Below are 15,027 nucleotides of genomic sequence, written 5' to 3'. Positions count from 1 at the left end.
TATCTTTTTTCGAACACATAACTGTAAATGAAGCTGCTGTAGACAGAGGGGTAGAGGTGACATTCTGACCCCTATCTGTTTTGGACAATGCAGCCAGATCCAACATTTAAAATATAATGTTTCACTGTTTAAATGAGCAGAACAATGTAAATCTACCCATTCAAACACATTAAAAAGCAAAGATCTCAACATCTGTGCGCATAAAACCCAAACTATCTGCATGATAAGATAGCATTGAGGTCTATGGAAAGGTTTTAGCTCCGTGTGGGATGGATCATCTTGGCTGGCAGCTTCTGACCTCAGAGAGAGGTCAGAGTGAGGCTGAATGAGGCTGTCAGTTCTTCCTCTCCGTGTCTCTGATGTGTCAGCATGCTCTGATGCTGATTAACAAGGCCACAATGTTTGCAACCTGGATGTACAAGAATAGCTTGTACATCCAGGTTGCAAACAAAGTAATGATCCTCACACTTTGGAGCAGGCGAGTCAGCAAGCTACTTATTTGCGAACGGGCAGAAAGGGAAGGAGCTCAGGGAGAAGACGGAGCGGCTCGAGTACCTCTGTGTTATTTCCGATCCACCAGATGTAGGTGACCGTTCCCACTTGGCTGGGCCACAGAACAGCAGTCAGGTTCACTTCCTTATTCCTCACTGCCACAAAGGGAGCTGAGAGATGGATGTACTCCAGCTGACCTACTCAGACACACACACATGCGTTACAGAGAGAACTCCATCCCGCTGAGCAAAAACAAGAAAGAAAAAAAAGGACGAAACAACTTTTTCTGTCGGTGGGTTTATAGTTAGGTGTGGAGGCGGAGTCCCGCCCCGGGACCCTCAACGGTAGCACTATTTGTTCAGCTGGCACACAGGATTGACAGACCGGCGCCCCCGGATCAATAAGTCGGCCCCTGAACACACCGAGGGTCACACCAGTGTGCTGTGGCTCCTGTGGGCGGAGCGGCTGTGGAGCATGAGCCGACTTGAGAGGAAATGTAATGGGATTTGTTCCATCTCACTTGTTTGTGTGGTTACGGGAGGGGAGAACATTCCGCGAAGAGATAAAGCACAGAATGTGGAACGCTGTGTACGAGCTGACGGTCGCAATCCTCCCCCATGTGATAACGAATAAATAAGCAGAAAGCAGAAAGAGCCAAAAGCACGAGTGCACACATTACAGATTCTGCTATCTGAATAACTACATATGCACATTTATAATACCGATCTCAGAAAACGTGCTCGGTATCTCACATGTGACGTGCAGGTAGAGCATGGCGGCCTCTGAGCCGAGGCTGTTCTCCCCGGTGGCGGTCACCCGGTAGATGCCCACAGCTTTGTAGATGTGTTTGATCCCGTCCTCGATGGAGCTCACGTTGGAGTAGGTCAGAGCGTGGCCGTCTCCGAAGTCCAGCGTGATGCTCGTCCTCGCCCCGTCGCCCTGCACAGGACAAACGCTTTCACAGGAATCTGCAGGTTTGGCCTTTTTTTTTTTATCGTGGGCCGAGTTACTCGGGTTCCCCCTCCTGGGGAATAGAGGCGCAGCCGTGTCCTCGAGCTCGACACCTCCACTGCTTTCAGTGCGGCCCTGCTCATCATAACGCGTGGCGCTTCAGACCCATGGGGCCAATTCATGCTGCTGTACTTCACTGTATCCTAAGTGCAGTGTCTGTGGGTGGGGTCAGCCTTGCTGCTGCGGAGTGCACCCTTTGGGTTCAGTCACTTCTGAATGGCTGTTTACAAGCTAGTTTAAAACTAATGATTTACCAAATCTATTTGCAATCTCATGATGTATTATACAATTCAAACTCAATTTATTTTGTATAGCTCAAAATTAGAAATTATCCTCAGTAAACATGCGACATACTCCCCCCAAAAAACACCTTTAATATATTTTAGCTCATAACAGCGTGTTGATTTCTGGGACATGTGCAAAAGCAATAAAGGCAATATCTTCTTGGCACTACGGTGAAGGCATGACCCGCCCTCCTCTGCATCTCAGTGGCTTCCTCTGATGTTTCACCCTAACACTAAGCAATCGTAGGATTTGTAATTTAGCAAACAGGAAGCTCCAAAGAAATGTTAGCAGATATATTTATTGATCTGGTTTTGTTTGGCTTGTCTCGTTCTATTTTTTGTATCATGTTTTAAGATGTTGTTTATTTTTGTTAATAAACAGTCTCATCGTTATACTAACTAAAGACATTTCACAAATATAAAACCTTTCATGAATTAAAAATCCATGATTCCAAGAGAGAGGGCGGTTTGTAGTGGGAGCCGTCCTGCCGAGTGCGTTAAAGACCTCTTTTTCACAATAGCGGCCAATGGAGGAAACGCTCTATTGGCCACAGGAGATTGTTTCTTTGTCATACTGCAAGTGGCCCCTGGGACATATTAGCAGCAAGAGTGAGTGGTGGCCCCGTACCCAGCGCTCTGAGTACATCCATGGGCAGTGGTGCAAGAAGAACAGCGGGATTATCAGCTCAGTTACCCATGAAACAGCTCGCACAGAAGAGGATCAAACTACTTTATGGAACTTAAAAGATTTACCGACACTATCGTGAATATAATACCATCGACTCGGTGTTCATGAGAACCTTTGAAGAGAGTTTTCTTGCAGCGTACCTCCTCCAGAAAGAGCAGGAAGGTGACGTTGGTCCCCAGGGTGGCTGTCAGCGTCCCCTCACTGGTGACCAGGTGGAGACCCTTGGGTGCTTGGGTGGGACACTGCTCTCTCCGGGCGGTGTACTCCACACCGACTCCAGCTGTACAGTTATTGGAGACCACTTTCCTGTAGCTGGAGGAGGAAAAACACAGAAAGCTTGTTTTAGGTGCTGAAGATGTGGCAAGAACTTTAGTTTGAAACGTCATCAACAGAATGTGAAGAGGTTACAGCGTTGATGTCCATGCACTGTGTGCCAGAGATATCTAATGAAACCACGGGGCTCGTACACAGTCTGTATGACGTCTTATGAAAATGTACTCCTCATCCTCCAGCAACACGTGGCAATTTCAGCTCGTTACATTCATACAGTCTTTTTCAATAAATAAACTTCCGTCTTCTAAGAAAACTTGTTCAGGCAAAAATACTTAGTTAGGTTGAGGCAAACATCATGAAATACTTGGTTCTGTTTAGGAAACAAAACTACTTAGTTAGATTAAGGAAGAGATCGTTGTTTGGGTTAAAATAACTACTGATATTCCACATTGACTTCTCGTTTCATACGGGGAACAAACAGCTGCCTCCCGGCTAAAAGAACGCTGTTTGTTGGTGTCACAGTAAACATTCAGATGGCCAACGCTAACGCTAACTATGGCTAACGTCACACGTGTGTAATATCAGAGAGCATTTTGGTCAGATTTTGCGTGGTTTGTCGCCCTGCTGTCATTTATCTTTGGCTCTTCTTCCCCAGTGCAGTACCCAGTCGGGGTGCGGTGGTCCAGTGTGAGTGATGTCAGTACATCATCGAGCAGCAACAGCGAACTGCCCACTGCAGGCGACGCCCTCGACTCGGTTCGCTGAGCCCTGAAGCCCCGCCCCCCCTCCCCCCGCCGCCGCACAGACTGCTGTTCACTCGTTTATTCAAAGTTTAGCAATATTGAACGTGTCATTTTTTTCAAATTGCACCAAACGTGACGCGGAACTCCCCCAAAAACACACACCCGCCAAGTGTTGAGTCGGTCGGATGATTTGAGGGCATAGATAAACAATGATGACTGTGAATGTAGATTGTATGGACTCAGGAGTAGTTGTGGAATGATGCCTGATATTTGTTTGGAGCATGTGACCAGGACAAACAAAACTAAAACCTTTTATTACTTTAATGTAGATTTCTGAGCACTTTAAGGACTTCTTGCCAATGTTGTTTTGTCAGAGAAACCGTACTTTACACTGAAAGGAATACCGACTCTTTCATTCAGAGCTTTTTCCAACATGCCTGACACACAATACTTCTCCACAGTGGATCACATCCCTAGCAGTAGTTTGTTTGATCTTCAGCCCGTCCTTGGTTTCCCTGAGAGACTAATGAATGCACCCAGAGCTATTCCACTCAATTGCACCGTTCATTTTACCCAAAGCCTGTGAGTCACTGTGCAGAATATGTGTGCTGATTGTAGTCTGCTCTCGTCTCGTGTTTACCCGGTGCTGTTAAGGAACGTCATCCCTGTGGTGCAACTCCTGGACATCGTTGATGGATGGAACCAAAAGGCGGGGGTGCACTTGCCGTTGGTCCGTCTCTCGTAGCCGTAATCACTGCAATGATCAGAGCAGACAAACACGGGGAGAGTTATCCAATCAGAAACCTCGGTGGAAGCTCTGACAGACAGCACAGATGACAAATACTCCTCCGGCTGTGTGGAACATTCAATTCTAAAAATGAGAAACCCTATTTGGAGTGTGGCACGTACTTTTAAAATCACCGATATTTCTGACAGACAAATCAATCGAAAGATAATACAAAATATTCCAAGCTGAAAAAGATCCGCTGCTTTGTATTTCAGACGTATTGGATATTGTTATTCTGGTACACAACTGTGAAAAAAAAGAAAATGTAAAATGAATGTCATTTTAGTCTCGAAGTTAAAGCAACAATCCTGTAAAGGTGCTTTTTTCTAAACACAGCCCACGAGTTGTTTTGTCCTACAAATCTTCAGGCAGAGCGGCGCCGCGTCCTCAAAATGATAAGGACAAATTGCCCCAATTAGTGCGACATGCTCACAGATGCAAAAGTGTTGTGATTGTTAATGAAAGCGATTAGGCACAGTGATTTATGGTTTTTATGGTTTTTATGGCGCTTATTCCAAGAGCTGCCTCACTCGAGAGACCTGCAGATTTGGATCCAAAGCAAGAAAAGAAAAAAAAAACATTAATACTGCTGATAATTCAAAGAAAGCATGCGTATGTGGAAACGCATTCTCTGCCACTGCACTTCAGTCACGGCAGCAGCTTCACAATCCTCTGTGAATTATCATTTGTATTCAGGTGAAATCAATTACCAGAGTCTGCTAATGGATAAACACACGTTCTTTCAATGTGTCAATGTGCGTGAGGAGTAATGGCTTTAAACTGCTAAAGGGCTCACGGTGGGAGTCTCAGAGGCATGAGACTCACAATCTGTGTTTAGTGTGTGAACGTGTTTTTAATCAATGCACTTCTCAGATTTAGACCTTTCTTATAGATACTAGTAGAGTACAATGGATCGCCACTCAAAGTGGCAGTGCACATTCGAAAATCTAAAAAAAAGCGGGTGTGTATGTGGATGGTTGTGAATATGAATGAGCATTTGTTGGTGTAGAGGTTCACGTATGTAAGGTTTCTTCTCAAACTTATTGTAAGTCGCTTTGGATAAACGCGTCAGCTAATGAAATGTAATATCAACAGGGAAAAAGTCCGACCTCTGTGTTGCCCTGAAATGCAGCATAAAGTTTCCCTTTATTAGAAATCATCGGGCTCCAGGCTGGGGGCCACAGCCAGGAGCTGCTGGTGAGAGGACCTCAAGAAGTCGACTTTAATCTTCTCAAACTCATTCCGCATCCTCTTTGTTTGAAGTTGTAACGGAAGCAGCATTCCAGATCTGACAGTGTAAAGTTAGGGGCTCACAAGAGACGGACCAAAAAAACAAAGGTCATAATGGAGGAAACTGAGGCCCGACGCTTCTCCAACAATACAGAGGGAAGGCAAACTGAATATGGGATGAAAAAGAAAAGTCCACTCACCATTCAAAGTCCGCCTCTGTACAATCACAGGGGCCCGAGGTCACCGACACAAAGTACGTCTTTCCCATAACGCACCTGGACGTGGGCTTCAGCTTCTGGTAGATTCTTTTCACCCCCATAAGGCACGGCTCGCCCTGCAGGCCCGATTTCAGGAGCAAACCAGAAGGAGAGAGTTTAAAAAAATATAGCTGCTTTTTGTAACTTGCCACCATTAACAATTCACACGATGCAACCGAGCATGTGTGTGTGAGAAAGCAGCGCTGCCTCGCGTCCCTGTCCAGAGAGCGCCCGGCGGTCTAAACTCAACAACTGCAGATTGTGCCGCTTGACTTCTTGTTTTGGAGGTTTCTGTTTTTGGTGACATGGAGATGAGCGAATGAGAAGGAGCTTCCGCCGCAGAAGCTGCCGGCGCCCAGTCCATTTTTAGTCTTGAATCTATGCGTACGGCGTGAATATGAAATCAGCTTTCCAATAACGATGAGCAGGTGGAAGCAGCCTGTTTCACTGCATCCTCCGTGCTCCACTAGAGCTCTGCTTGCATGAGCAGAACATTCTGTCTTTGTGCATTAGGTGTCAGTAGTGAGATGCTTAGGAAACCTGGCCGCATCCACGAATAGACGACCAGCTCCTGCAAAATGTCCTCAACTATCACAGTGGTCTTTATTAATAAACACGAGCGCTGCTCTCTGTGTTGAGGCGGTGCTGAGTTTATACTTGCAGCAGACTAGAGCCTGCAGTTCCTGCACATTTAGGCCGGTTAGCCCTGTAATTGGCTTGGACTCCACTCATCTTCCGTGCTATATGTTTTGATCATTAGCCTGCTCCGAGCATATGGATGTCTCAACCAATTACAGAACGGACCCATGAATAAAGGATCGCTGGCTCGGCTTCAGGTCCGGCCAGGTTGAGGAGTTTTGGGGCGGTTTAATGTATGCACGGAGCTTAGAGTCGGCTCTCAGAGCATCAGCAGACAGGGCTAGGAAATCTGCATAAATGCTCTGGGAAACGAGAAGCGTCCAGGTTTAGTCCACTCACTATGCAGCCGGGATAAAGCAGCCAGTGATCGCACATTACCCTGAGGCTGCAGTCTGGACGTCCAGCTCAATCTAGCGTCTGTGTCAACCCAGCAGGCAGAGACGAATTCAGATGATTCGGTTTTCCATGAAGGGATCGACCAGTTATTTTGGAATAATAAACATTAAGACCAAACTTTAATCCTCTTTAGGGATTTTGAGTTGAAGTGCATTGATTGGCTAAGACTGCTGACATGAGACACATGCACTGCGTCGGAAATCAATACCTGTATGTTACCTTCAGCGCTATTTACTTTCCACCATTTTATTTGAGTGTCGGGATTCTATGTGGACAATATAGAACCCTCAAACAGTCCCAGGCAGAGCACAACGTTTTTGCTGTTGGTGTGTTCAACACACTCACTCCCAACTCTTCAGTTCAAGCTGTTTTGTATCACCCAAAATCACAAACTACACATGTTATAGAGGGTCAATGACTGCTGCTTGGTCACTGCCTCTCTAGTGTTGATTTTATGGCAATAAACTCTCGTTACTTGAATGGTGTCCTTCCAAAATATATTATTTTAGAGAAACTAAGGTTAAGGCAACACAGACACTTGGGTTAGGAAACAATCACGGTTGACCTTAATTTCACTGCCGAACGACTTTCGTGACAAACGGTAGTGACCAAACCAACGTGAAGCCAATTATCATACCGAGTCACGAGACTAATGAGTGACGTGGCGTGACTGACTTTTAGCTTCACACGAGACATGCACAGCTGTCTCCTGGATGAAAGTCCTGTGTTTTTTTGTTGTTTTTGATGCCAGCCAGGTACGTGAACCACAAGGATATTCATCGTTCCACTGAATAAATATGGTCTATTCATATGAAACACAAAGCGTGACGTGTTAAAAGTGTCTTTCTACTCTGTAGAGAGATTACATTAAGAAATGGGTTACACCTTGAAAATAGTGGTCTACTGAAATTCTGTTCTTTCTGATTCTGAATCTTTTCATACTAATGTTCAGAATGTCTTCAGTAATAAAGGTACTGTGTACGTGTGGGGACGTTGTTCTTCTCCCTCTGAATGAATGCATTTGAACAGACCTCCATCACTTAACCATAGTGTGTGTGTTAATTGCAGTAGTTGTGTGTGATAATGGATTAACTATGTGAAGGGGAGGCAGCTTTGGAACAGGGACCTGTGAGGGTTAATACGTGTCAAACTAGTGAATCAGTGACGAGCAAGAGCTCACTTTGGAATGGGGAGTATAGTCTGAGTTAGAAAGTCATTTTGACACTTGAAACTGAGTATTTTTATGGAACAAAACACAAAAAATCACCTGATTTGGCCTACACTGAGCAAAGCATACAGATCCTTTGTTTGTATGCAATGACTTCCTTAGTTCTAATCAGTAATTATGAGGCTATTGAGGAAAAACTCTCAGGTCAAGGCCTAGTGGTTGTAGAGTATGCATGCAGAAAAAGGAATTAATAAAGGCTTTACATTTAAAAGAGCCCCTGTGCTACTAACATGTATGCTAAAGTCAGGTCAAATTAAGTGTTACCCATTTTGCAGAGTGCCCTATGTTACTGTGTGTGATGTTTGCATAGATGACTCAGTGGTTCTGCTTTAGAGAAGACAGCCTCTCTTCAGCTGCAGCATGATCAAAGTATTTAAACTAAAGCGCAGTTCAACCAACAGCGGAAGAGTGAACCAAATTCTCAAGCGGACATTTGTGTCGAATTTGAAGAAGTTCACATCACATTCACATGACAGACAGACGGACAACCGCAAAAAAAACCCACATCTTTATATGTTGCCTCGGGCCCCAGCATTTTGCCGACAGGCATTACAAACCAAGTGAATCTGAGTTTTTAGGTGTAGTTTTCTCCACACACAAACAAGTCTGTGCCGGTTTGTACTGTACCTGGTTGTGTAGGTGCCACGTCTGGTAATCGGCCTCCGTACATCTCCTGTTGAAAATGGACCTGAAGTCTATTTTCACCAGCTGCCACTCCGAGCGATGACTGACGTGGCCGAATATCCTGGAAAATAGCCACGCACGCTTGTTATACACACAACACGCTGCAGAAAAAGACCAACAGAAATATTTATATAGATTCGTCTGGGTACATGTGTGTTTTTTCTTATTGTTAACACATTTGCCAAGAAAACACCACAGTGAGCCACTGTTGTGCTAACGGACACGTTCCTTCTCCGCCATGAACACACACCCTGTGGTTTATATAAGTGGTTCCCACATACACAGTCCTGCAGCCATGGTTACTCACTGGAGCACCACATGTACATTGATCCACTTCTAAAAATAGACCCCAACAAATGCACTACAACACATTCTTTACTCCCAGTGGTGGAAGAGCTAAGCCCCCGGGGGCTAACGGTGTGGCGCCATGCGGTCAGCAGGTGGCTTTTTCGAATTTTCCTCATCTGCAGTCGTCCCTCTTTTCAACGTGTAATCACAACACCAGAGAAAAACAAACAGGACACCACTTCGCACATGAATGAGTTGAATATCCGGTCTGGCACATAAGCGCCCCCATACCGGCTGGTGGACCGATGCTGGGTGGTGGTTAAATGTGGGGGGGTCTCGGGGGTTCCGAGTCCTTTTGATTGACCCCTGAAAGCCTCAATGGGAACTTGTTGGGGGGGGTCTTTGGAAAAATATTTTTCACATCAAATTTTCACAATATAATGTCTCTTGAAAGCTTCCCCCACTTCAGGCTACTTCCGTTGGTTTAATCCAGCTGCTTTGGGACACGACTGAGCCTTTTTGGATTAAAAACTCGGCTGAGGAAGACCGAGAGTCAGAGACAGTTGAACGTTTATAAGGATCGACATCTCTTTGGGATCGGATGTGTCAGACAGACTGAGGGCTCACTAGAAAAGAACTCATTATACGACTTGTTGCCGACCACGTCGGTAGAAGATAACGGTTCAATGAGGCAAACTGCACCGAACACATCGCTGGTTTTGGACTTTACATGGCATTCGTGAACATTACATTAATATAGTAAAGTGCCATCCTTCCCCTTCAAGTCACAACCTGGAAAATAATGCCCAATCGGGCACTTTCACATTTTCATTTATTTTGTATAGCAAGTTTGAACTTATATGTTGTTTTTTAAAAGAGTCGCCTTATTTCTTCTAAAAGCTTAATCATAATACATATTCACATATCCACTGGTCAAAAAACAAACACAATCCAAGGTTATGAGACTAACCAGATACATATTCCATCTCCAGCTAAATTGAGCGGGTGTGTTTCTCTGCCCTGACCCCTCTCACCATTCATACATCAACATATTTATCACAATCAATCTGTCAATTAGCTCCCGAAGGCACCCGACCATGACAGGCACTTACTGTAAGAATGAGTACAAATTGATAAATAAAAAAAAGCAGTGCATGATGGTCTTATGAAAACTAATGGTGTGTCTGCCACCCGAGATGCTGGTTCTCATGAAGAGCTGCCAGCGTCGTCTTATTCCGTTCTCGTCGCGTCTTTTCCTCTCCTCCCCTCCCCCTCCGTCTCTCCAGCTGCGCCCTATCACTCTCCTGTAGATCTCGCTACACAGCCGACTGTCAGTCTCTCATGTATGGCAGGTGTCTTGAAACATTGATGTAATGGCTGCGTGAACCCTTTCGTGACACATCCCAAAGTCCTACATCTCTGCTGCAATGTGGGAGCAGCGCTGTGCACATCACATGCACGCACTCAGCTCTGGGCTATTCTCCTCATAAATGTGAAAGAACACAGAAGGAATCTTCATGCTTCTGCTTTCTGAGGACACGGCGACTGAAAGGATAATAACTGCTCTTCCCACTTTTCAATGCTGTTAAAACTTTAGACCAAAGTTTCTTGTCGGTCTTTCTCAGGCATTTTGTGATCATTTTCCTTCATGTTCTTCAAAAATGGACAGTCACGCCGTCGCCGGCTGCCAAAGCATTGATCTCCTGTGATCACAATCTGGAGACGGCCCGTTTTTGATGTCGGGAAGACCTTGGGAGGATGCTTTTTTATTTACGAAAAGGAAAACAGGCAGTCAGGAATGCTTAATCGAGGAGGCTGATATTATATGCATGGGTTAAGGGAGATAGGATCACACACACACACACACACACTCACGCACACACAGGCTATTTGTTGTTGCTTTGATTGACAGATTTCCACGCTGACAAGTCGCTGTCACTCACGTCATGATGAGCGTCTCCTCCCCAGGCTCTCCCAGCACCCCGTCCACGAACAGAGGCGTGTTGGTGAAGCTGTACTTGTTCCACTGGCGTCCTTCGTCGAAGCTCAACCTGGGAACGCAAACAGACGTCACGCGAGGCCCCCCCACTGTGAGCACAGGCCAATGACCTGGAGAGTTATACGCAGTGAGTGAGGCGCTCACGAATAAGAAACAGCGATCAGCAGAACTACGCTCATTATGGCCTCAAACACAGAAATGTGAACATTTGCAAGAAGCTGATTTCTCCACCGCTGATGGGTTTCTACCTAGAATATGCTCCTTGTCCTTCAGTCTGAAGACAGACTCATTTTCCTTTGTTTGACTAACTTAAGACTCGGAGCTTCCGCTGAGGGAATTAGTCACGGTGTGACAAATGGCGTCTCCGTCATAATGACTCACCACAGGTGTCGGATGGGAAGCGGAGTGTGTCTTATTGCGACTAAGGCTCCTCCTTGGTCGAGGTACAGCAGCGCATACTCCTCGTCAAAGATCTGCAGGGACAGACATAAAAGAGAGCGCTCATCACTCTGCAGTGGCGTGTTCTCTCTGTGCACGTGCCCACACTGTGTGATTTAGAGTAAACCAGGTAATAATACACCAAACAAACACCTCATGGTTAGAACTCGCTACATCAGCCTCCACATTTCCATCGCCGTGTTTAATTAGAACCGAGCCCCAAAAATAATCGAAAAGCGCCAGGATCCAGGGAGGTGAGGGGCACCCACGGGCCCTGCAGGCGGGGACTGAATCATAAAACTCTTGAAAATTAGAAATTTGATTATCGACCTTAAAGAGCTCAGGCTGGTGTCTGAGGATTAAAAGGCTACATGATGAAATCAGGGAGAGTGAGTGAGGAGGAGCAGATGTTCAGTGATAGCAGATCAGTCAGTTCATGGTGCTGCGCATGGCGAGTGGCTGGGATTCAATTGAGCACATCATTGGGAAAAGTTATTATAAGGAGGTGTGAGTCTGTAATATTAATAACATATGTGCTGTACATGTTTGTTTATTAGCTTGAAGCTCTGCTAATAAATTAGTTATGTGGAAATACTGCATGTATACATAAGCTGTATATACTTTTTTATCTGAGTGCACGTTGTAATTATGAAATATAAAACGTTGAAGCAGCCCTTGCATTGATGTCCAGTGGTTGTGACTTTGTTGTTAACAATTTGACCGGTGCAGTTAGCTAGTTAGCCTACAGTCAAACTTAACAGACTAATGTATACAATTAAACCTGGGGTCACAGACATTGGAGGAACCAGCAAGAGTTAACTAGATTTTGAAAGCACCCACCTAAAAAACAAAAAACATGCAGTGTTGGCAACTCTCCTCCAATGAAAGTATCTGCAATACGGACGGTCCGTGCCCTCAGGCCTCCCTCCCAAGCCACTCCCCAAACATCATCATTATGCACGTAAACAACGAACATGGCCGTTGGTATTACTCACAGCTGTGAAGATAGCAGCTTGTGGAAGACTCCGGAGACGAGCAATGAGATCATTTGTGCCCAATGACATGATTGGATGGGCTCGTCCTGCTCATCCCAACCCGGTCTCACTCGTCACAAACACATGGTCAGAGCCCCATGAAGTCTGATTCAGATGCGCTGGGCTTCCAAGAAACTCTAATCTTATTGTTTGCCTCAACCCAACTTCCTGTAAAGACTGATGTTTATTTTGACACTATTTATGACTCCGCCTCGTCCAAAACGGACACGAGAGGGAAACGTAGAACGTCATAGTCTGAATGTAGGGCCACGAGTTGGCTCGAAAGAACTTTTCAACAAATACAAAATATTCTAAAATGCATTACCTAACATCGCTTTAACAGTTGGTATCTAATACTATGTGGATTCATTGAAGCATGTACAGTATCTGTTTCATTTTCCAGCAGGTGACAGGGTATCCTAACAACACTGGCTCACACAGACACACGCACTCCACCCAGATGTGAAGCTTAAAGGTGGAGGCTGTTTCCATAATTATTTCCAAAAACTGTTTGATCATCTTTTGAAAAATGTCTACGCACAATAGCGGTCAGTATAATAAGGATCAAGCAGCACCCTCACCTGTCTCCATGTGTTTCCTGCGTCCGAGGCGACGAACACGCTGACGTTGCTGGAGGACAGCTCTGAGCCGATGGAGCCTGGAGGGGCGGGGGCAGAGGGAAAAAACTACAGTGAGCGTTTGAGTTGGATATTACATAATGCAGACATGAAGACACCGGAAATGAATTCTATTGGAGATCAAATGAATCCCAAATTGTGTAAAAAAAAAGAGCCTTCAGCCCAGCAGTGGTAATACAGCAGGGGCTCCAGCCTGCAGCTGCAGACCGGGGCTGTGATTACAGCTCCAGGAGATCCACTGTGCACTGCGACATTTGCCCAAACCCCTAAATTAACCAATAAATCCAGATTACTGTATTCATCTTTCAGCATATTAAGACGAGCTTTCCTAATGCTGCGCAGACTGCTGTAATTGCTTTAATTTAGCTTGTAATTGGTGCCAGGTGGTTAAACGCCGGGCTGGAAAGTACTGCAAGTGTTTCCGAGGCATGGTCGTCCCCTCGAAACGATTAGATCCCGACATTTAGAGAACAACCCAACACCCGCTGGAAATCTCCATTTTGCTGACCTCCAGTGGGCGGCGTGGCGATGGAGAGGTTCAGCGTGTGCGTGCAACTCGCCCACAGGTGAGTGCCTTGCAGGTTGCTGTGATTGCTCCATAGAGACTATTCGCTGGAACATAGAACCTTCACGTGTTTAAAGACGACAGCTCTCACCCAAAATGTCATCACGTCATCGCGTTTTCTAATTACACATTTGTGTGAAATTGTCATAATTAGCATTTGAATTTTCTGAGTTTTGGCCAAAAAAAGATTTAGGAGGTCACAGTGACCTTGGATCTTTTTAAGGCGAAAAGAGTAATCAGTGCATCCTTGAGTCCAGGCGGATATTTGTGCCGGTTCCCTCCAGACGCTCCTGACATCTGGAGTTCACGCGGAGGGACGGACTGACAGACAAAGCTCAAAACATGAAGCCTAAAAATACAATCAAACACAGACTCAGCTGGGTCGGATCGATTTAATCCTACTGCTACTGTCTGCATGCAGAAGCGACCGTGAGCCGAGACACTGCACACTGAGCGGAGCGTTGCTCTCTGGGCTCCTGGTGCCGAGGACGGGTTTAGATGCAGAGGTCACGTTCCATGTCAGAACCAGCATGTATGTGATGACTGTAGTAACGTTTAGTATGTTTAGGCTGTCCGTAACTGAAGCGCATTAAAAACATTGACTTTGCAGTCTGAAGGTGTGCGTTTGAAAACAGCAGCAGCTCAGACAGATGAGAAGACTGAATCCTAATGCGGGTTGTTTCGTCTAAATTCTTTGTCCGCCTCGTCGGTCAGGACCTGCAGCTGAACATTTCAATTGTATTTGTTCTCTCTGCCATTGTTCTGCCCGCTGTGTTCCTGGCACTAAGGCAACATGAGTACTTTGTCCCATGGATAAACTCAATCGGAAGCAGTATATTCTCAAATCATCTTTATCGGCATGTTAGCTGTAATATCAATACCAACATCTTGAGATGGGACGGAGAGCGGTTTCAAAGGATGAGCAATTCATAGTGTGATCAGCTATGACTTCTGACCTCGACCAGTTAAATGATATACCACGATTCATTTTTTTTCTTTGCCGGCATCTCCTGATCCGATGTGAGGTCCCGGGACGAGGATGTCATGAGTACAGATTGTAAAGCCCTCTGAGGATAATTTGTATTTGTGATGTTGGGCTACATCAAATAATTTTGAATGTATTGAATTGAATTCAATACATGAAGAATTGAATTGAATCTCAAGAGGGAGGTCAAGCCACAATAGCACTGCTATTTTACAAAGCAGTACCAGATTACCTCACGCTCTTTTCGTTTTGGCCATTTTGTAGCTTATATAATGGCAGAGATCAAACTAAATCCGCCGATTGTTTTATTCTCACATCCCTGAAACCTGTTTAATTCACAATGTTTCACAAAGGTCCAGACACCCCAG

General features: G+C 45.3%; 1 protein-coding gene across 1 annotated transcript in view; it reads right to left on the bottom strand.

Moving 5' to 3' along the window:
- The window catches only part of sorcs1 (sortilin-related VPS10 domain containing receptor 1), a gene marked incomplete at its 3' end in the record, with an annotated part of 151,907 nt that overhangs the window by 10,452 nt on the left and 126,428 nt on the right, over window positions 1-15,027 (bottom strand). Inside the window, exons 12-20 of the mRNA XM_079220231.1 lie at window positions 13,053-13,129; window positions 11,381-11,472; window positions 10,944-11,051; window positions 8,656-8,773; window positions 5,709-5,842; window positions 4,132-4,245; window positions 2,616-2,787; window positions 1,245-1,431; window positions 556-689 (exon numbers count right to left, since the gene is read on the bottom strand). Coding sequence (XP_079076357.1) covers window positions 556-689; window positions 1,245-1,431; window positions 2,616-2,787; window positions 4,132-4,245; window positions 5,709-5,842; window positions 8,656-8,773; window positions 10,944-11,051; window positions 11,381-11,472; window positions 13,053-13,129 — 1,136 coding nt within the window. The remainder of the gene's footprint in view (window positions 1-555; window positions 690-1,244; window positions 1,432-2,615; window positions 2,788-4,131; window positions 4,246-5,708; window positions 5,843-8,655; window positions 8,774-10,943; window positions 11,052-11,380; window positions 11,473-13,052; window positions 13,130-15,027) is intronic.

This window comes from Taurulus bubalis (assembly GCF_910589615.1).
Source record: "Taurulus bubalis genome assembly, chromosome: 6".
NCBI lineage: Eukaryota > Metazoa > Chordata > Actinopteri > Perciformes > Cottidae > Taurulus > Taurulus bubalis.
The sequence above is the reverse complement of the archived record's forward strand: the minus strand, read 5'-3'. Positions and strand labels throughout refer to the sequence as shown.